General features: G+C 46.6%; 1 protein-coding gene across 1 annotated transcript in view; it reads right to left on the bottom strand.

The window, feature by feature from the left end:
• Window positions 1-22,675, bottom strand: part of LOC311227634 (uncharacterized protein) — a gene marked incomplete at both ends in the record, with an annotated part of 53,569 nt that overhangs the window by 28,894 nt on the left and 2,000 nt on the right. The window contains 3 exons of the mRNA XM_084313356.1: window positions 5,414-5,683; window positions 12,595-12,825; window positions 13,947-14,009. Of these exons, the coding sequence (XP_084169482.1) occupies window positions 5,414-5,683; window positions 12,595-12,825; window positions 13,947-14,009 (564 nt within the window). The remainder of the gene's footprint in view (window positions 1-5,413; window positions 5,684-12,594; window positions 12,826-13,946; window positions 14,010-22,675) is intronic.

Below are 22,675 nucleotides of genomic sequence, written 5' to 3'. Positions count from 1 at the left end.
TCACTGGTATAGAGTCTTTGGTCAGTAACATGGGTCTCCAAGTCCCTCTGCTCTGCAGAGAGTCCCGACACTGTGGAAAACCTCCTGTGTGGTCCCTGTCCCCAAGTGCCCGCGTCCCAGCACGTCCAAGGACTACAGGCCGGTGGCTCTAACCTCTCATATAATGAAGACCATGGAGAGGTTAGTCCTGGAGCAACTCCGCCCGGTGACCAAACCCCACCTAGACCCACTCCAGTTCGCCTACCAGCCCCGACTGGGGGTAGAGGATGCTGTCATCTACCTGCTGAACCGAGCCTACACTTACCTAGACAAGCCGGGGAGCACTGTGAGAGTCATGTTCTTTGACTTCTCCAGTGCTTTTGATACCATAAGGCCTGGGCTACTGGGTGAGAAGTTGGAGGCGATGCAAGTAGAGGCCCCCCTGGTGTCCTGGGTTGTTGACTATCTGACGGGCAGACCACAGTACGTGCGCCTACGGAGCTGTGTGTCAGACAGACTGGTCAGCAACACCGGGGCCCCGCAGGGGACAGTCCTCTCTCCCTTCCTCTTCACTGTCTACACCAACGACTTCCACTATTGGTCAGAGTCCTGCCACCTTCAGAAGTTTTCTGATGACTCTGCGATGTATAAAGGACGGTGACGAGAGGGAATACCGGGAACTGGTAGTGGACTTTATCACATGGTGCGATAAAAACCACCTGCAGCTAAATGTGGCGAAGACCAAGGAACTGGTTGTGGAGCTGGGGAGGAGGAGGAGTGCACCTGTGACCCCTGTTTCCATCAGGGGAGTTGATGTGGACATGGTTGAGGTGTACAAATACCTCGGTGTGCACATCGACAACAAACTGAACGGGTCAAAACATGCAGAAGCACTATACAAGAAGGGCCAGAGCTGACTCTACTTCCTCAGAAGGCTGAGATCCTTCAATGTCTGTACAAGGATGTTGAGGATGTTCTATGAGTCGGTGGTGGCGGGCGCCTTCTTGTACGCTGTGACCTGCTGGGGCAGCGGACTGAGAGCAGTGGACACAACCAGGCTGGATAAGCTGGTCAGGAAGGCCAGCAGCGTGGTTGGGGTGGAGCTGGACTCTCTAGCGAGGGTGGCGGAGAGGAGGAGCCTTGCTAAGCTCCAGGCCATCAGGGAAAACCCCACCCACCCACTATACACAGACTTGGCTGACAGGAGGAGCATGTTCAGTGCTAGGCTCACACTACCCAAATGCAGCACTGAACGGCACAGGAAGTCCTTCATTCCAACAGCCATCAGACTATATAATGCATCACTGTGCCTCACTGCATCACTGAGCACAGAGCGGCAGCTCAATAGTGGCAGGGGTCAGCGACGGCTGCCAGACATTGATCTAGGACTTATAGGAACCCAAGGAGGACAATACACTACCTGAAGCATACTGCACCTTATGTGACACTGTGAATACTGTGAATATATATTTCATTTAGTTAGATTTAAATTATAATTATATTGACCAAATTGTTTACACTGCTTCCCCCATGCTCAGTATATTCTTACTGTATTTATTTCTGTATATTTTATTTCATTTCATTTTATTCTATTTGACTCTACTCTTATCCTAGGCAACTTGATTTGATTTGTGTTATTATTCTAATTTGTGACCTGTCCTGTCTAAATGTTTAAATGTTTAAATGTTGAGCGATTTGCAGTGTAAAATTTCCCACGGGATAATAAAAGTATTTCTATTCTATCTATTCTATTCTATCAGTAAGATTTAAATAAATTCCCATTCCCACTTTATCCAATCAGGAGAGAGAACTCCTCACTGCAAAAATGGTCTGACAAAAATAAGAAATAAAAACTAGTTTTAAGCACATATGTGTCCTTGAAACAAGTAAAATAATCTGCCAGTGCAGTAAGATAATGTGGCTTGGCAAGTATTCTTGAAATAAGTACAAATATGTAGTATTCTCTCTCCTTATTGGATAAAGTTGATTGATTGAGTGAAAACTTTAATTAACAGATTGCGGAATGGGTACAGTACAGTACAGCTCAATACATACAATTGTTAAGGGGATGCAGACCAGAGAAAGCCTTTTGTCTTGTTTACATCAGGGTCCCCCATTTTCAATTCATCTGTACATTGGGGGACGGGGGGATGCCTGTAGCTGTTCCGCAACCGTTCCTATTTCCGGGGTAGGCCTGATTTGCCCCAACAGGCACGTGAACCGCCGCGGCCACGCCCCGCGGCAGCCCCAGGACGCGACGCGGCAACGAGGCTGCTGTGGTTCACCTCACCGCCGCTTTCTGCCTTCAACGCCGCCCGCAGCATTAGGAAGGAGTTCGCGGCGCCTTTCACATCGCAGTCATCAGTCATAATAATATCATCAATCATCTCTAATAATATTAATCACTGTTCAATGTACTAATATACAATACGGCTCACTTTTCCCACTTCAATGACAGAGCCGCTGTTTAATAATATTGTCGCGGCGGAGCTCCGTCGCGGCAGCATTATGTAGCAGTAATCCCTCCTTTTTTACCATCGACAAACTAGCTCAATTGGTAACGCTGCTTGGCTGTGGATCCTATGGTCCGTTTGTGACAAGTTCGATTCCCCTTTTTTTTTTTTTTTAACGTGCATTGCACTATAGAGTATTGTATATCGCTGCTGTCGGGACAAAACCTCATAACTCCATTTAATTTTTTTTTTTATATAAATCAACTCCGTAGATCATCCTCCATATGTGTGTGTGGGTTTTACAAAGTTTAAACAATGGGAAAGCATTAAACCGATCATCTGTCTAAACCTCCTAACTCTATTCACCCTCAAATCTGTGTTAGTTTTTTTCATCTGCTGAAAAGTTGGGTTTTTGGAGTTATGAGGTTTTGTCCCGACAGCAGCGATATTGTATATTGTATGGTACAATTTACAGTAAGGTGTATGCGTTGCAGTGCAAATGCTTCTTACTGTTGCGCTCCAGAGACCGTTACTGTACCATACAATATACAATATACAATACGCTATAGTGCAATGCACGTTAAAAAAAAAAAAAAACTTAAGGGAATCGAACATGTCACATTGGATTGGGTAGGTGGTGGGGGGGGGGTGGGGGTGGGGGGGGACTGTACATTGGAGGTGGTTGGGTGGGGGGTGGGGTTGGGTAGGAGTGGGGGGTGGCACTCCAATGGTGCACCCAATGATTTGAGCAGAAGCGCGTGCACGCACATGCACGGATGTGCACGGCACGCGCGTGCATACAGGAATGCGCTGCACTCGCCAACTCGCTATAATTACCCACCTGGGCTACTTTGCATATCACTAGCGCCGGTCGTCAGGACTCAGGTGTGTTAAATACGTTCTCAGATACATTCACACCTAACTTGTGAATGAAATGTGTTACATTCCATTCGTAGAGGCAATTAGGCACTGTCTTTAATCTGTACAAGTAGATTACCATTTAGATTATGGTTGAATAAACATTGATGCCTAACATTGATTCAATATAAAATCAACTAAAATGTGCATGTAGATTACCATTTAGATGATGGTTGAATCAACATTGATATAGTATCAGTTATGGTTGAAAACCTAACGTTGATTCAATATGTAAGTCATAGACAACGTTTTGTATAATTTCGATGTCAGGCTTCAACATAGATTCAATATTTCTGCCTAACCCTATTTCAACGTTGATTCACTCATATTTTGCTATCTGGGTGTAAATAACTCATGTACATATACCGATATGCCCTACTTTGTTTACTTGTTTTATTGCACAATGTCGTTCTATTGGATTCTTATTAATATTACTATTGTATTATGCACATCGTTGCGGGCAAGACCCCCCCCCGCATTTCATTGTATACTTATGCCGTGACAAATAAAATTCTTGACTTGACTTGACTCGTTTATACTGAAGCTCAAACAAAACAAAAACACACATCAATATGGCCACAAGGTGGCGCCAAAAGACTGAACAAGCTCCAGTTTGGTGTCACCAGTGAACCTCTGCACTGCATCAGAGACACGCCTGACGCTCTGTAGAAACTACACCTACTGAGAAACACAAGAGTTCTCATATACTACAAAGAAAATGATAAAACAAAAATAAAAATAGAGACAAGGGGGGGGGGGGGGGGGGGTTCTAACTGGAGGGTATTTCAGTTCAATACTGTAGTAATAATGTACAACTGCACAAAGATGTACACAAAAATGTAAATGTAATAATGTACAACTGCATTTCCCATGGATTCCTTGTAGCTTCATATTCATATTTCATACACATCCCGTTACACACACACACGCTCTCAGACACCAGTGTTTCGACTACATGTATCTAACCACAGTACCCCCCCCCCCCAACACGTGGGGGTCAAGCGGTGCGTCTCAACTCTGACCTCTGACCTCGATGGCGTCGATATCGCTCAGCCGTGGGGGAAAAAGGGCACATTTATGAACTCTTTCCGTAAAATCACAAGACAATCGCCTCCTCTGTCCTAAAACAAATAAGATACATCCTTGTTCGTAATGAGACAGTTACTGCTTAAAGGGACATTTCACTTTAGTAGAACCTCAAGTTGTCTTCTGTCAACAGCACCGTTCCTAGAGGTGTGGAGGTAAGACCGAGGAAACTAGTGAAACTAAAGTGAAATATCTCTTTAAGGTAAGTAATACCTTACTTAATCTCTTTAAGGTAATACCTGCCAGGCGGTAGAGCCAGAGGAAGGGAAGTGAAGTGGGATCGGTCCCGAACACACACACACACACACACACACACACACACACACACACACACACACACACACACACACACACACACACACACACACACACACACACACACACAAACATAGACAAACAAACACACGTTACTGTCATGACTATATCACACACACACACACACACACACACACACACACACACACACACACACACACACACACACACACACACACACACACACACACACACACACACACACACACACACACACACACACACACACACACACACACACACACACACACACACACACACACACACACACACACACACACACACACCTCACTGTCATGACTATATCACAGAGAGAGACACCTCTGATGGGCAGATGTTTATATCAGGGTGTTTGGCATCACCAGCCGGTCCTATATCGAAGAGTGGGTAGAGTTCTCAGTGAAGGTGTGTTCATGAGTGCAGATGTGAGTCATGTCTTCACGGTCGTAGAAGGTCAGCTTCCCCCCGTTATAGTCCAGCTGTACTCTGACCCTCTGGGGGCTCCTCTTCACTTTGAGGATCTGACTCATACCATTAGTGTACTTACCACTCCAATAACATAGAGTCCAGATACCATGTTGTGGTGATGCCTTTAGCCCCTTACTCTTCCTGTCAAATGACTCTTTAGCTACACCTATAGACCAGAGAGGATGGTCTCCCACCTCCACCTCCCAGCTGTGTTTCCCTGAGCTGAAGCTCTCAGAACCCAGAACAATGCTATACACCATGTTCCTCTCTGGGTTGTCAGGGAGCTGCTGCCATGTGTCTGTGTCTCTCACACTCAGATCATCAGATATAGAGAACCAGGGTGCTGCAGTGTTTGGGTCCAGAGTGACAGGAGTGAACGTGACCCTCTCCTTCATCTTCTCCCAGACTCTGAAGGCCAGGTTGCCCAGGTGTTTGGGCTCGTCTATCAGCGCTCCTGAGACCAGCTGTGGACGAGGCAGGTTGCACTGAGCTCTGGAAGAACATTCAAGAGTCAGTCCTGCTGTGGGCTTAGCTTCAGAGCCGCAGAGAAGAGAGAGATATTGATTTCCATAAAAATAACTGTATTCCATCTATTCTCCATCATGTTTCTAATACAATCATTTCCACTCAATCAATAAATACACAATACACAATAAATACATACATACATACTATTGTACATTCCACTACCCTCTCAACCTCAGTCACATCATCCAGATCATACAATTACAACAGCACCTTTAATCTGAGATGCAGATGTAAAAGGAGAGAGAGAGAGAGAGAGAGAGAGAGAGAGAGAGAGAGAGTGAGAGAGACAGACAGAGAGAAAGAGAGAGAGTGAGAGAGAGAGAGACAGACAGAGAGAGAGCAAAAGAGAGAGAGAGAGACAGACAGAGAGAGAGTGGGAGAGAGAGAGAGAGAGGGAGAGAGACAGACAGACAGAGAGAGAGTGTTAGGGTTTGTAACCGACCCCAAGCGCAACGGCACAGAGAGAGTTGTTTCAGAGTTAGCCAAAAACAAGGGCGTGTTTATTCACAGAGTCACAAGATTGAATTAGGTGGAGAACAGAACAAACAGGGAATCTGGCATGTGAAGAATGTTTGCGGCTCTGCAGATTCTCCCAGAAGGTGATGGTGAGGAATTTGCCTGTGACGTCTGAGCCGCTCTGCAGATCCCCCCAGCATACACTCAGGGTGGAAGCGGAGAGAGAGAGAGAAATCCCAGTTAGCTCAGCGCACAATAGAAACAGAGAGGTGACTGATCCAAACAATATATCCAAGTGACTTGATCTTCGGTGTGATACACACAGTTAGCAGTGTCCAGAGAAAAAACAATACGGTAATCCAACGTGTAAATCCAACAACAAAAAATAGGTGAGAACAGTATAACAAAAACGGGATCTCTTCGGTGTTTCACAAACACACAAAAACGATTGATCCAAAAAAGACTGTTTCCAAAAACTCACCAGAGCGCAACGCGTAAAGCGGGCAGATAAACGAGGCATAGCTTCGTACGGGGAATCAGGTTCTCCAACAGGGATACTTCACGAGAGTCCTGGGGAGCAACAGACAGCGACGGGAAAGAAAGGCAGATGCAGGGAATATTCAAAACGATCCAACATTGATATTAGGGAGATCAGGGTATTTAAAGCCACGGGGCGCTAAATGACAAGCTGTGACAGCTGCGGGATGAAATTGATCATTGCTCCAGAAGCGTGTGGTGGGGAGAGCACCAATCAACACGGCATCTTACAGGAAAGAAGCGTGAGGCGCGGAATGCAATTAATTAACAAAATACCTTAAAGGAACGGAGCGAGTGGGTGGGGAGCGGACAAAACCTCACAGTACCCCCCCCTCCACGGGAGCCACCTGGCGACCAGGCCGACCCGGCTCGCCCGGATGGGCACGATGGAAGTCGGTGATCAGGCCGGGATCCACGATGAGCTGGCGGGAGACCCAGCTCCGTTCCTCCGGGCCGTACCCCTCCCAGTCCACCAGGTACTGGAACCCCCGACCCCGCCGTCGAGCGCCCATCAACCGGCGGACCTGCCACTGGGGGTGACCGTCCACCATCTTGGGAGGAGGTGGATCCGGAGCAGGAGGCATCAGGGGACTGAGAGAGACAGGCTTAACCCGGGACACATGGAAAACGGGGTGAATGTGCATGGACGCAGGAAGCTTAAGACGCACCGCCGCCGGACTGAGTACCTTCAGAACCTCGAAAGGTCCGACGAACCGGGGTTAAGTTTCTTGGCCGAGGACCGAAGTGGGAGGTCCCTCGCGGAAAGCCACACCCTCTACCCAGGGTGGTACGTCGGCGCAGGAACCCGGCGCCGGTCAGCCCCACGACAGGCGCGCTCTGATGACCGGAGCAGCGCGGTCCTGGCGATCTCCCAGACCCGACGGCACCGGTCGAGGTGGTCCTGTACGGAGGGAACTGCCACCTCCGTCTCCTGTGCAGGGAAAAGAGGGGGTTGGTAGCCCAGGGATACCTCAAAGGGTGAGAGGCCGGTGGCGGAACTGACCATGGAGTTGATGGAGTACTCGACCCAGGGAAGGAAACGGCTCCAAGAAGCTGGTCTCTCGGCAGCCACACACCGACCGAAGAGCAGACTCCACGCTCTGGTTCATCCTCTCCGTTTGTCCGTTAGTCTGGGGATGATAACCAGAGGAAAGACTGACCGTTGCCCCCAATCCCTTGCAAAAAGCCCGCCATACCTGGGAAGTGAACTGGGGCCCCCGGTCCGAGACGACGTCCTGGGGAAAACCATGGAGGCGAAACACGTGGTGTGTCAGGAGGTCCGCCGTCTCGGCCGCCGAGGGAAGTTTGGGAAGGGCCACGAGGTGAACCCCCTTGCTGAATCGATCCACCACGGTCAGAAGGCACGTGTTCCCCTGGGAGGAGGGAAGACCTGTGACGAAGTCCAGCGCCACATGTGACCAAGGACGGCTCGGAATGGGAAGCGGCTGTAATAGCCCGGAGGGTGCCTGGTGGGAGGCCTTGCTGCGGGCGCAGACCGCGCAGGCCAGTACGAACCCCTTGACGTCGTTCCTCATGGTGGGCCACCAGAATCGACGAGCCAGGAAGGAGAACGTGCGATGAACGCCCGGGTGGCAGGCGAACCGGCTGGTATGGCCCCACTGGAGGACCCGGGACCGGACCGAGTCGGGGACGAAGAGACGATGAACCGGTACATTGCCTGGAGCGCGATGGAAGCGTAGGGCACGCCTTACCACCCCCTCGATACCCAAGGTGACGACTCCTACCACCCTGGCCTCTGGGAGGATGGGAGTCGGGTCCTCAGTGGTTGGAGCCCCCTTGGAGTGTAACCGGGACAGGGAGTCGGCCTTCGTGTTGCGGGAACCAGGGCGAAACGTCAGCGAGAAGTCGAACCGACTGAGGAAGCTGGCCCATCTTGCCTGCCGGCCATTGAGGCGCTTGGAAGCACGGATGTACGTCAGGTTCTTGTGGTCCGTCCAAATTGTAAACGGCTCCTCGGCCCCCTCTAGCCAATGACGCCACTCCTCCAAGGCAGCCACAACCGCCAGCAGCTCCCGATTGCCGATGTCATAGTTCCTCTCGGCAGGGAGGAACCGACGCGAGTAGAAGGCGCACGGATGTACCTTCTGGTCCGTTGCCGACCGCTGGGATAAGATAGCTCCCAGTCCAGTATCCGAGGCGTCCACCTCAACGATGAACTGTCTCTTGGGGTCTGGATGGAGCAAGATCGGGGCGGAAGTGAACCTCTTCTTGAGGGAGCGGAACGCAGCACACGCCGCTGGGGACCAGTCGAACGGCAGGGCGGGAGAGGTCAGTCTGGTAAGCGGTTCCGCCACTTGACTGTAGTTCCGGAAGAACCTTCGGTAGAAGTTGGCGAACCCGAGGAAGCTCTGTAACTCCTTCCGAGAGGTGGGTTCAGGCCATTCCTCCACGGCCTGGAGCTTGCGAGGATCAGCTCGGGTCAAGCCTTTCTCCACGATGAAGCCCAGGTAATCGACGGAGTCGGAGTGGAATCGGCACTTCTCCGCCTTGACGAAGAGCCGATAGTGGAGGAGGCGCTCCAGCACACGGCGGACATGCTGGATGTGTTCCTCGAGGGTCTTGGAGAAGATGAGGATGTCGTCTAGGTATACTACCACAAACTCCTCCAGCATGTCACGAAGGACGTCGTTCATGAGCGCCTGGAATACCGCCGGAGCGTTGGTGAGGCCGAACGGCATCACCAGGTACTTGTAGTGGCCCCTGGGAGTCTTGAAGGCGGTCTTCCATTCATCGCCCTCACGGATACGGACTAGATGGTAGGCACTCCGGAGGTCCAGCTTGGTAAAGACGGTAGCCTGGGTGAGAGGCTCGAAAGTGGAGTTCATGAGAGGTAGAGGATACTTGTTCTTAATGGTGATCTCGTTGAGCTGGCGATAGTCGATGCAGGGTCGAAGGTCCCCGTCCTTCTTCCCAACAAAGAAGAAACCGGCCGCCACAGGAGAGGAGGAAGGCCGAATGAGTCCTGCTTCCAAGGACTCAGAGATGTATTGATCCATCGCCGCCTTCTCCGGGACGGTCAGACTGTAGAGGCGGCTGCCGGGAAGGGGAGCCCCTGAGCGGAGGTCGATGGCACAGTCGTAAGGCCGGTGGGGCGGAAGGGCCTGAGCCCTGGACTTACTGAAAACCTCCATGAGGTCGTGGTACTCGGGGGGTATGGTCGAGAGGTCCGGAGGCGGCTCACCAACGGATCTCCGGGGCGGGGGACAGGACGCCGCCTGAAGACACTGGGCATGACAGGAGGAGCTCCAGCCCTTGATGGTACCGGAGGACCAGGCGATGTGGGGCTCGTGCAGCGCGAGCCAGGGCCGGCCCAGGACTACTGGGACAAGAGGGGATCTGGTGATAAGGAACTGGAGTCTCTCAATGTGGTTACCAGCAATGGTGAGCAGGACAGGGCAGGTGCGTTGAGTGATGTCAGCCAGGCAGTGTTGGTCCAATGCGAATACCTCCAATGGCCTCACTAGGTCCTCAAGTGGAATGTTGGCCCGGGTAGCAAACTCGAAGTCTAGGAAACTCTCGTCTGCCCCCGAGTCAATGAGTGCCTCCACCGTGGCCCGTTGGTCCGCCCAGGCCAGGGTGACGCTCATCAGATGGCCAGGTGGTGCACGGCTCTGGGAACGAGAAAAACGGCTCACCAGGATCTCCCGGGGTCCCGGCGAGCCTGGTCTTTTGGCCGGGTGGGGCAGTTGGCGATACGGTGTCCCTCCCGACCGCAGTAGAGGCAAAGGCCGGACCTGAACCTCGCCTCCCGTTCAGCTTGGCTCAGATGAGAACGTCCCAGCTGCATGGGTTCCTCCTCGGGTACCGAACGGGAGGGAAAAAAACCACCAGTCATGTTGGGAGCAGGGCGACCAGCAGTACCGTCACGAGTACGGGGGGTCCGGAGTACCTCTGGAGGTCCCTGTCGGGTTCTCTCACATCTTCTCTCCTGGAGGCGTCCGTCGATGCGAATGGCGAGGCTGAACAGGTCCTCGAGAGACTCAGGTTCCTCACGGGTCGCGAGCTGGTCCCTGACTGCGTTGTTGAGCCCCCTCGTGAAGGTAAGACGAAGTGCTTGGTCGTTCCAACCGCTCTCCGTAGCCGCCAGTCTGAACTCCAGCACGTAGTCGGTAACCCCGCCGCTGCCCTGCCGGAAGGTACCCAACCGGGCTCCAGGGTCCAGACCACGGGCTGGATGGTGGAAAACCCTGCGGAGCTCAGCCACGAAGTCTGGGTAGGAGAAACAGAAGTCTGCCTCCATTGCCCAGGAGGCAGTGACCCACTGGGCTGCCCGGCCTGAGAGCAAGTTAGTCATGTAGGCCACTTGGGCTCCCCTTGAAGTGAAACGACTGGGTTGATGACGAAAAACCAACTCACATTGCATGATGAATGTGGCACAATCCTCGAAGTTACCGTCGAACAGCCAGGGTTCGGAGAGACGGGGCTCCCGAGGTGCGGGATCGGGAGGCGCGGGGCCTGCCAGGGCTGCGGGTGATGCTCCGGCCAAGGCTCCTGAAGGAAGTGGGGTTACAAGCAAGGTGTTAACGGTGTCACTCAGCGTGTGTAAGTGGAGGAGAATACTTGACTGCTGGCTAGCCAGAGCGCCCAGGGACCCCTGAATAGGCAGGACCTGCTTTTGGAGTTCCTGTACAGCAGCCGCAGCCCTGTCTAGCTGTTGGCTGTGTTCCTTGGTTAACTCTATCTGGACTGCCAATGCTGTTCTGACTCTCTCTGTGTCGGCTGGGGTCGTCATGGTTGGATCGTAATGTTAGGGTTTGTAACCGACCCCAAGCGCAACGGCACAGAGAGAGTTGTTTCAGAGTTAGCCAAAAACAAGGGCGTGTTTATTCACAGAGTCACAAGATTGAATTAGGTGGAGAACAGAACAAACAGGGAATCTGGCATGTGAAGAATGTTTGCGGCTCTGCAGATTCTCCCAGAAGGTGATGGTGAGGAATTTGCCTGTGACGTCTGAGCCGCTCTGCAGATCCCCCCAGCATACACTCAGGGTGGAAGCGGAGAGAGAGAGAGAAATCCCAGTTAGCTCAGCGCACAATAGAAACAGAGAGGTGACTGATCCAAACAATATATCCAAGTGACTTGATCTTCGGTGTGATACACACAGTTAGCAGTGTCCAGAGAAAAAACAATACGGTAATCCAACGTGTAAATCCAACAACAAAAAATAGGTGAGAACAGTATAACAAAAACGGGATCTCTTCGGTGTTTCACACACACAAAAACGATTGATCCAAAAAACTCACCAGAGCGCAACGCGTAAAGCGGGCAGATAAACGAGGCGTAGCTTCGTACAGGGAATCAGGTTCTCCAACAGGGATACTTCACGAGAGTCCTGGGGAGCAACAGACAGCGACGGGAAAGAAAGGCAGATGCAGGGAATATTCAAAATGATCCAACATCGATATTAGGGAGATCAGGGTATTTAAAGCCACGGGGCGCTAAATGACAAGCTGTGACAGCTGCGGGATGAAATTGATCATTGCTCCAGAAGCGTGTGGTGGGGAGAGCACCAATCAACACGGCATCTTACAGGAAAGAAGCGTGAGGCGCGGAATGCAATTAATTAACAAAATACCTTAAAGGAACGGAGCGAGTGGGTGGGGAGCGGACAAAACCTCACAGAGAGAGAGAGAGAGAGGCACGAGTGGGTTTCGTGCGAGAACAGCTCGCATGGCCGTCCACTTCTATTTCAAACGGCACATAGTCTTTTTTATTATGTATAGGTTACTAATACTTATTTAATAAATATGAATGAACCCCAATCCCAGTTTTTACAGTGTACTAAACATCCTCAGCATCATTCCCTATGAACTGAAGAGAGACCAGTCCTGACCTGCAGGAAGGAGATGTGTTCAGCGTTCAGCTCCTGCTCTATGGCTCTGATTGTGTCTGAAAGGGTTGACATCTCTCTGTCCAGCTCCTCAATCTTTTCCTTCATCGTCTGGCTCTTCTGCTCCTCTTCCTCCTTCAGTGCAGCTACCCTGGCCTCCTGTTCCTCGTGGAGAAACTGGTGAAGCTTCTTAAACTCCTTCTTAATCTGCTTCTCTGTGTGCAGGGCCTGGAACTGGAGATTATAAGATAAGATAAGATATTCCTTTATTGATCCCCTTGGGGAAATTCAGGCATCATAGCAGCATGGGGGGGGGGGGGGGGGGGCAAGGGCATAATTTAGTGAGCTCAGAGATGGAACAAGCAGCCGTTTTCCGTGTGGTCCAAGTGCCACGTCGCGTCTCCGTTTATTATCGTGTAACATTGTTTTGGACGGTAAAAAAGTGCAGGGGACCATAACTGCCTTCTGAAAACATGCAGGGGACATGTCCCCTGTGTCCCCCCCCCCCCACAATTACGCCCGTGGGGGGGGGGGGGGGGTACAGGTAGTAAAAACAACAGAAGCAGTGTAAACAAATAAGTTTAAGGAAATAAGTCAATATAATTTACTATCTAACTAACTATACAGTATTCACAGTGTCACATAAGGTGCAGTATGCATAAGGTAGTGTTATAATTTACTATATAACTAACTGAAATATACAGTAGGGGGGTTAAAAATCATGTCTCTCCCACAATGGACTACAAATGTACAATAGGGCACTTATTTTTACTGTGTGCAGGTTGAGTGCAGCTGCAACCTTACAGTAAATCATTTATCATTAATACAGAATATTTGTACCTTTACGTGTTCTGCTGTGCGGACGCATGTTTGTTTGATTTCTTTAAAGGCCTGTAGCTTGTCACGTAAGGTCTTCAGTGGAGCCTGGAGCTGCTTCTGCAATGGAATTCATTCATTCATTCATTCATTCATGATGTATTTCACTTAAAAGATGCAAGTCTGAGGACTCTGTGCTTCAGCACCGGTTTCAACACACGGATTGGAGTACGTTTGCCACCCAGGCCACCCTGGACTCCCACACTGACACTGACTCCCACACTGACACTGACTCCCACGCTGACATTGACTCCCACACTGACATTGACTCTCACACTGACATTGACTCCCACACCTCCTACGTTGTGGACAAATATAAATCAACTCCAACATCAGTGTCTGAATCTAATCCCATCTAATTGTTCTGATTGTCTAATGTTTCTGTATTCATTAACAACGTGACAACAATGTTTACTCTGTGTATTTATTGAGTATAATTAAAGATTGAATAAATTAATATAATAATGATTTTGCCATACCTTGTGATCCTCCGAAGCTTCCTCTATGGGGCAGCAGTTGTGGCTCTTGTGTTTTCTGGACGACTGACATACCACACAGATGGTTTGATTTTGATTTTATTACGGATCCCCATTAGCTGGTGCCATGGCAACCAGCTAATCTTCCTGGGGTCCACACAAAAAAACATACAAAACAATTATTGCAAAACAGAATTATTAAAAGCCAGTACTCAACATACAATACACAATAATAATAAAACTAACAATTGAGATGGCTAAAATTACAAGACACAGAAAACAAAAAAAACAATCCAACACAAAATCCAAAATGGGCTGGTGGTCATTCTGGCTTCTCTCCCTGAAGGCCTCACACAGGTTCTTCAAAGCCAAGATACGAGGAGGATTCTGGCTTCTCTCCCTGAAGGCCTCACACAGGTTCTTCAAAGCCAAGATACGAGGAGGATTTAAAATTGAAGAGACTTCCCTACAAAGTGGACAGTTCTTGTCTTCTCTGTCTCTCCAGTATTGTTGCAGACAGGCTTTACAGAAGCTGTGGCTACACAACAAGAGGACAGGATCTGTGTAGATGTCACGGCACACAGGACAAGACAGATCCTCTTCACAATGAGACGAAGCCATTTTGTCTCTCAGTAACACTCCCTCCTCTGGAAAGCTCCCTGAAGTTTACTTTAACTTTTGTTATAAACTTACTTAGATTCAGTCAGCAGCTGGTTGAAGTCACTGTTTGATCACTAGTTATGAGGGCCGACGTTCCATTCTACTGGTTAAAGTTGCTTACTCGTGAGTAGTATGTGCGTTGATAAAGACAAATAATGTCCACAGCCGCTCCAGTGTAAAACAAAGATATCAAAATGGTTTATTTCTCTTCCACAGCGAAGTCTTTCTTTACAGAAGCGGTCCCAAAGCTTTTTTCCTAAATATTCACGTTACTACTACAAGGTAAGAAAACTGTTTTTCCCAGTCTCCAAATCACCGCCGACTCGACACATGAAGATTCCTCCAAACTGGAAAGCCGAAAATCTATGCTGTTTAGTCTATCGGTTCGGTACTGCTCAGCACTGTTTCAGGATGCACACTGACCTGGCAAAGAGAATTGCTGAATATATATAGATACACAAACGTTCTGGAATGTTCGGTCATGACATCATAATGAACATCACCAATGTTCTAGAACATTCGGCTATGAAACTTCACCAATGTTCTAGAATGTTCTATTATGACATCCTACTGTGACATCACAAATGTTCTAGAATGTACTATTATGACAAATAAGACGGTTCAATGACTTTATCTAAATCCAATCAACATTCCTAATGCCGTTTCAATGTAAGGATATAAAAATAAACATGAACATTCATATATAATATACCATAACCTAAATATATAGCTTTGGCGCCTCTACACTAGTCCTTCCTGTGTTTGTCTAAAGCTAGTCCTACTCCTTCAGTACGAGCTGTGGGTTTTATCTGGAGCAGGCGGGTGTCGGTCGATGAGGAGTGTAGAAACACTGATGTTTATCACCTGTATATCAAAGGTTATAATCCTAGTTATGTCATTACTGGCAAAGCGTCTTGCTTCGCCTATTGGACTATGCTCGCGCCTGTGGGCGTTCGTTGAAAGAACTTTTCATGCACCTACCATTCACCTAGCCACGCCCACCTCTCTAGTATATAACCAGGTGAAGTGGTCACGCCCACCTCTCTAGTATATAACCACACAGTAAATGTCGCAAGGTAAATTTTACTCAAACTGAGTACATTTTACTCAAACTCATGTGTCCATGTGTGTGTGGTTTTCCAAAGTCTACACAATGGGAAAGCATTAAATTAATCATCTGTCTAAACCTCGTAACTCTATTCGCCCTCAAATCTGTGTTCGTTTTTTTCATCTGCTGAAAAGTTGGGTTTTTGGAGTTACGAGGTTTTGTCCCGCCAGCAGCAATATATTTATTAAAAAATAAATATAAAAAAAAGCACCTTTAAGGTTGTGTAAATTTTTTTTAAACTGATGTACAGTGGACAAAAGAAAACCTGGGATATAGGATTAGGAGATGATTCAGTATTATTGTATCATATCAGGATCATATTGTGAGGAAACTATATTTTGATATTAATAATCTAAATGAATGAACCACATTATCTCAATCTTCAATATTTGAGATGTTCTTTGAAAATAACCTTTCGAAAAAGGTTTTTGGTTGACATCACATTTTACATGATCATCCAGTTCAATGTGGTGAACAGCATTTTGGATGAGTTGTGAATTTGTGATTTTGCACATGTTTGCATATATAATATATTTAATATCACCCGGCCTTAATGTTACCCTGATGTACAAGTGTTTGGGATCGCTTCAGGATTCTTAGAATAATGTCATCCTCCCTCTACCTTTTAAACTTGCAGCTGCAGGCTTTATGAAAATAGCTCGGTGAGCTATTTTAATTTTAAATGTTACAAAATCTGGGCTGCACGCGGCCACGCGCGCCTGATCCGCGTGCATGAGCGCGCCGACGAGAATTACACAAATGACGTCACGCGCACCAATGCGCACGAGCGGACGCGACTAGCGGACTGCAACATCGACGCGCAGCCGCGTGATTACACAAACAAGCCGCATTTCTCGGAGACGCTCTCTGATTGGCCGACGCCTGTTTCTACACTGGTTAAGCTTAGGCACTCTTCGAAGGAGGTTATGGTTAGAGTTTGTCTTAGAGCGTGACGGCAAGTTCTTTCGACGGTTAAGCTTAGGCACTCTTTCGAAGTTGGTTAAGGTTAGAGTTTGTCTTAGAGCATGGCGATAGAACGCCAGGTAGTTTGCAGACTGTTTGACGAGGAAATGGGCAAAGACACAGCTCGTCACGGATTGGCCAAACGCGTCAGTGGCCAATCAGAGAGCATCAGTCAGTGCCAATCAGAGAGCGTCTCAGAGAAATGCGGCTTGTTTGTGTAGCATCTAGGGAACCTAGCTACATCCGGGTACAATGTTGCATTACACAAACAAGCCGCATTTCTCGGAGACGCTCTCTGATTGGCACTGACTGATGCTCTCTGATTGGCCACTGACGCGTTTGGCCAATCCGTGACGAGCTGTGTCTTTGCCCATTTCCTCGTCAAACATTCTGCAAACTACCTGGCGTTCTCTCAAAGAACACCTACGGGAGACTGCAATTCAAAACTGGCCCCTACAAATGTCCTAACCCAGTTGTACAATAAAGACCAAGCAGGCTTTGTCAGTATTCCAATGTACCCAACCCCCCCCCCCCCCACCTCCAATGTACAGCCACCACCCACCCACCCCACCTACCCAACCTCCTCCAATGTACAGTTTCTATGTCAAATGTAGGTCAGTATTCCAATGTACAGTGCCCCCCCCCCCCCTCTCCAATGTACACTAGACCCCCTGGCCCCTCTATCCTCTTTGTTTTACTGTGTCCTACCAGTTTTTATTACTTGCATTGCTTTATTATGTTTTTAATCCTATCTTGCACCATATTGTTTTGTTTTTGTTGCTTTCATTGCTTTGCTATGTTTTTTTCTTTCTTTTAATCTTATACCTTGCCTCACACTAATTTGTTTTTATCAACTTGCTTGTGAAGCACTTTGGTGTCAGCTGCCGCTGCCTGGAAAGTTGCTATACAAATAAAACTGACTTGACTTGACAGCCCCACCCCACCTACCCAACCTCCCCCAATGCACAGTTTCTATGTCAAATGTATATACACTCTTTTTCTGGATTTTTTTAGTATCACAAACAGTACTGTATTTGAAAATCTGGTATGTCATAAATGTATAGATGTAGCAGTACTGTCTATCTGTATGTCGTGTCGTGTGTGTGTCATATGATGAATTGAAAATGGAGGACCCTGATGGAAACAAGACAAAAGTCTTTCTCAGGTCTGCATCCGCTTAACAATTGTAGTATTGAGCTGTACTGTACTGTACCCATTCTGCAATCTGTTAATAAACTTTTCAATCAATCAATCAATCTATTGCCACGCTCTAAGACAAACTCTAACCTTAACCAACTTCGAAAGAGTGCCTAAGCTTAACCGTCGAAAGAACTTGCCGTCACGCTCTAAGACAAACTCTAACCATAACCTACTTCGAAGAGTGCCTAAGCTTAACCAGTGTAGAAACAGCGGCTTGTTTGTGTAATCACGCCACTGTGTTGCGTGAAATCACTGCGCCCCGAGAGAGTGGTTAGGCAAAATATATTTCAGAGTATATTTGCTTAGAAAACGTAAATGTCTAATTCAATTATTTTTTATTTCTCCCGTGGTAAATACACAGGTCACAACATGTTTACAGGAACGTTTTGGAGTTGTATTTGGAGTGTATTTCGTGACTGTAGGGGACTGTAGGGAACTTCAGGGTAAAGGACTGCCCCACTTCCAGTGATGAAGCTATGCTACGCTAACGGTGCGGGCGTTCCCTAAGCCTACTGCACGCACAGAGACACAAGGTATGTATCTTCTTGTCTAACTCCAGGGAAGATGGCAAATAAGCTAATTCCCAAATGTTGGCGTTTTCCTTTAAGCTGCTGCATAATGCATTACCTGCCTAACATGAGCCAGTATGCCGCCCCCGTGGAGGAGGAGGAGGGGAAGAGGAGGAAGAGGAAGCGGAAGAAGAGGAGGAGGAGGAGCAGGAGGAGGATTAGAAGGAGGAGGAGGAGGAGGAGGAGGAGGAGCAGGAGGAGGATTAGAAGGAGGAGGAGGATTAGAAGAGGAGGAGAGGAGGAGGAGGAGGAGGAGCAGGAGGAGGATTGAAGGAGGAGGAGGAGGATAAAGGAGGAGGAGGAGGAGGAGGAGGAGGAGGAGGAGGAGGAGGAGCAGGAGGAGGATTCCTGGAGGAGGACTGTATTTCGGTGAGTCCGCCACAAGAGGGCACTACATCACCAAGAAGTGGGCCTCCAATCAATTCAAGAGTCATGGCGGCCTGTGGCCTGTAGGTGGCAGTGCAACACAGCATCACTGGGGGTGGGTTGTGTCAAGTTGTGTGTTTCCTCAGTTAATGGCCACGCTGTGAGTTTGAACTTGACCTTGATACACCAGCCCCCCAACCCACACACTACACACTAGCGCCTCTTCTGAACACAGGTAACGTTAGGTACCATAGACATATTATTATTATTATTATTATTATTATTATTATTATTATTATTATATTATTATTATTATTATTATTATTATTATTATTATTATAGACATATCTATTGATTGATTTAATTGATTGATTGATTGGACATTTTATTAACAGATGCAGAATGGGTACAATACAGTACAGCTCAATACACACATTGTTAAGGGGATGCAGACCAAAGACTTTCGTCTTGTTAACATCAGGGTCCCCCATTTTCAATTCATCATAATAATGTACCGTGCATGCTATTTAACATGGCGGAACAGGAAATTACAAGTCACGTCTTCTTGACATTATTCTATTATATAATATTAGCCGGGCGAGGTGTTTGCTTTTCTACATCGTTATCATTCGTTTAGAAGAAGTAGAATAATAATTCTGGTATTAGTAATTAGTTACCCATAAATAACAAAGATAAATCTTAGTCGTTATTATCATTGAGGCGCTTCATGAAACCAATTGGTATTTATTTGTGTATTTAATTTTTCTTATTGAGGTTATTAATGTTTGGTCTTGAACTTGACCGAGAGGAGAGGAGGTGGCTTACAAGGTACAACCATATAAGTCTTTATATTGTGTCTACAGTCCACTATGGCTACAACAACTAATTCTGTCTCCACTTCTGTAAACGGGGAGAGAACTGAAGAAGACGGGAGGGAGGCGAGAGATAGAGAACTAACTCAAGGAGGAGGAAGGATGGAGGAAATAAAGGAGAGAAAACGTGGTTGCTATAGATACTTGGCAGGGTGCCAGGTAGAGGGTGAGCCTATTTGCATTTATTCAAATGACAGCTTCCCTCTCTCTCTCTCTCTCTCTCTCTCTCTCTCTCTCTCTCTCTCCTCTCTCTCTCTCTCTCTCTCTCTCTCTCTCTCTCTCTCTCCTCTCTCTCTCCTCTCCTCTCCTCCCTCCCTCTCTCTCCCTCCCTCTCTCCTCCCTCCCTCCCTCTCTTTCTCTCTCTCTCGTCTCTCTCTCTCTCTCTCTCTCTCTCGCTCTCTTTCTCTCTCTCTCTCGTCTCGCCCTCTCTCCTCTCTCTCTCTCGTCTCTCGCCCTCTCTCCTCTCTCTCTCTGTCGTCTCGCCCTCTCTCTCTCTGTCTCTCTCTCTGTCTCTCCCTCCCTCCCTCTCTCTCCTTCTCTCTCTCGTCTCGCCCTCTCTCGCCCTCTCTCTCTTTCTTCTCTCTCTCTCGTCTCGCCCTCTCTCCTCTCTCTCTCTCTCTCGTCTCGCCCTCTCTCTGTCTCGCCCTCTCTCTGTCTCTCTCTCTCTGTCTCTCTGTCTCTCTCTCTCTCTCTCTCTCTCTCTCTCTCTCTCTCTCTCTCTCTCTCTCTCTCTCTCCTCTCTCTCTCTCTCTCTCTCTCTCTCCCTCTCTATCAAACCAGGATGCAACATATTTCTTACTGGCTTTCATAAAACCCTTACACACACAATGGCCTACCTCTCCATACAACCAATTATACCGGCGCTGATATACATAATACAGCCATATAGGCTGTAATGTCAAATGAGCTATCGAAGCAAAAAGGATTTGACCGTATTTTTCATTCTTATTAATTCTTAAATACTCTACTTTATTCTACTTCTAGAAATACATTTTTTTTTCATATAGAAATATAGTATTCTTTTTAATTTAATGTCATGCTTAATCTTTTTTTTTAAAGAGTAGGCCTCTGTATGACGATGAATGAAATTGTTTCCTGATGAACACATCAACATAGCCTATATAGGCCTTTCTTTCTTTCTTTCTTTCTTTCTTTCTTTCTTTCTTTCTTTCTTTCTTTCTTTCTTTCTTCTTTCTTTCTTTCTTTCTTTCTTTTCTTTCTTTCTTTCTTTCTTTCTTTCTTTCTTTCTTTCTTTCTTTCTTTCTTTCTTTCTTCTTTCTTTCTTTCTTTCTTTCTTTCTCTTCTTTCTTTCTTTCTTTCTTTCTTCTTTCTTTCTTTCTTTCTTTCTTTCTTTCTTTCTTCTTTCTTTCTTTCTTTCTTTCTTTCTTTCTTTCTTTCTTTCTTTCTTTCTAGATAAGATGGACAATGTCCTACTGTAACATCTTCTGGCCACGCATTTCTGACAACTAGAGGTAATAACTGCCTGACCTAATTTTCTAAAGTTACATTGATTGCTTTTACTTTTTGAAATCCAATCGAAAATGTAATACAAATAAGGTTAGCAAAGGCCTGCACATAATACATAATAAGTCAAAGCGAAAAAGATTTAGATCACAATTTAACAGGCCTCAATTTGATCCTGAGTGTAAGAGACAATACACTTTCACAGTTTATCATAATAAAACAGAAGAGAAAAACAATAAGAGGCTAACTGCCTTTTTGGAGTTATTAAGTGTAACAACAAATTAAGTTAGTATGGGTGACAACTATAATTATCTAACTTTATTGACCAACCCAGACTTTTTTTTTCATCTAACTGAATCCACACATATATAATTCTAGGAAGTTGCATAATTCTCCCAAAAACGAAAAAACTTGATTTAAAAATGATATACACCATGTAATTAGTTAGGATGTATGGATATGGTTTTAGAATTCAAGGACAGAATTATAAGGGAACATCTCTTATGAACCCCCCCACCCCCCCCTAAACTAGGCCTATATCTGCACTGGCTTCAAAATAAAATGTAAGGTGTGTAAACATTTATATAAAAATCAATAAATGAAATCACCACTAAATGTGGGGATTCTGTCTGTTATTCACATGATGAACATCTGGCCAATAAACCACCTATCAAATACTGTAAAATGACAGATTTGTATGAAAACGTCTATCATCACTATTATATATATATATATATATATATATATATATATATATATATATATATAGGAAATAAAAAAGGGAAATAAGAAATAAGGGGGAAAAAAGGATGAATGTCAAGGTCCACTTTATTGTTCATACAGGAAACAGTTACTGTACAAAACAAGAGTGTTATTAACCTGTAGCCTATTACAGTCTTCGATTCTGAGTGAAAAGACTGCAGGTCAAATGACAGAGTAATACATTTCTTGAATGTAAATGATCACATGAAAAACTGTAAAAAAAAAATATATATATATATATATATATATATATATATATATATATATATATATTGAAAGCAAACCAACTTCCACCACCTCTCTGCCATCATATAGAGTTGTACGCTGTTGCACTAAAAACAGTCCAGGTTTAACTCCAGGTATATAGACGTATAACTGAAGGTATAAACCTTGAGATTATGTTTTAAGATGAACATCACTTTCACGTCTATAGTGTTGTGCACATTCACAGCTAAAGACAGAAGAGGTCATACTTGTATTGTTGTTTTCACGATGGTATAAGAAATGTGCTATTTTATGGTTTTTGGTCAGGATGTTATTGACTTGTTTTTAGATTATGTAGAATATGGATTTGTTGTATTGGACTTTTGCGTTTATGTGTTGTTGTTTTATATGTTATTTGTGTATATCCTTTGGTCAGAAAATCGGGGACCAATGCTGGAAATAAGTGTGTCCCTTGGATTTGTTGTTGTGTCTTTGGGACCCATAAATAAAAATCAATCAATCAATCAGGTTGGATGCATACAGGTGACAGGGTCACATTTACTC

The sequence above is a fragment of the Notolepis coatsorum genome (genome assembly GCF_963971535.1).
Source record: "Notolepis coatsorum genome assembly, chromosome: 4".
NCBI classification, from domain to species: Eukaryota; Metazoa; Chordata; class Actinopteri; order Aulopiformes; family Paralepididae; genus Notolepis; species Notolepis coatsorum.
This window is presented reverse-complemented; position numbering and strand designations above follow the sequence as displayed.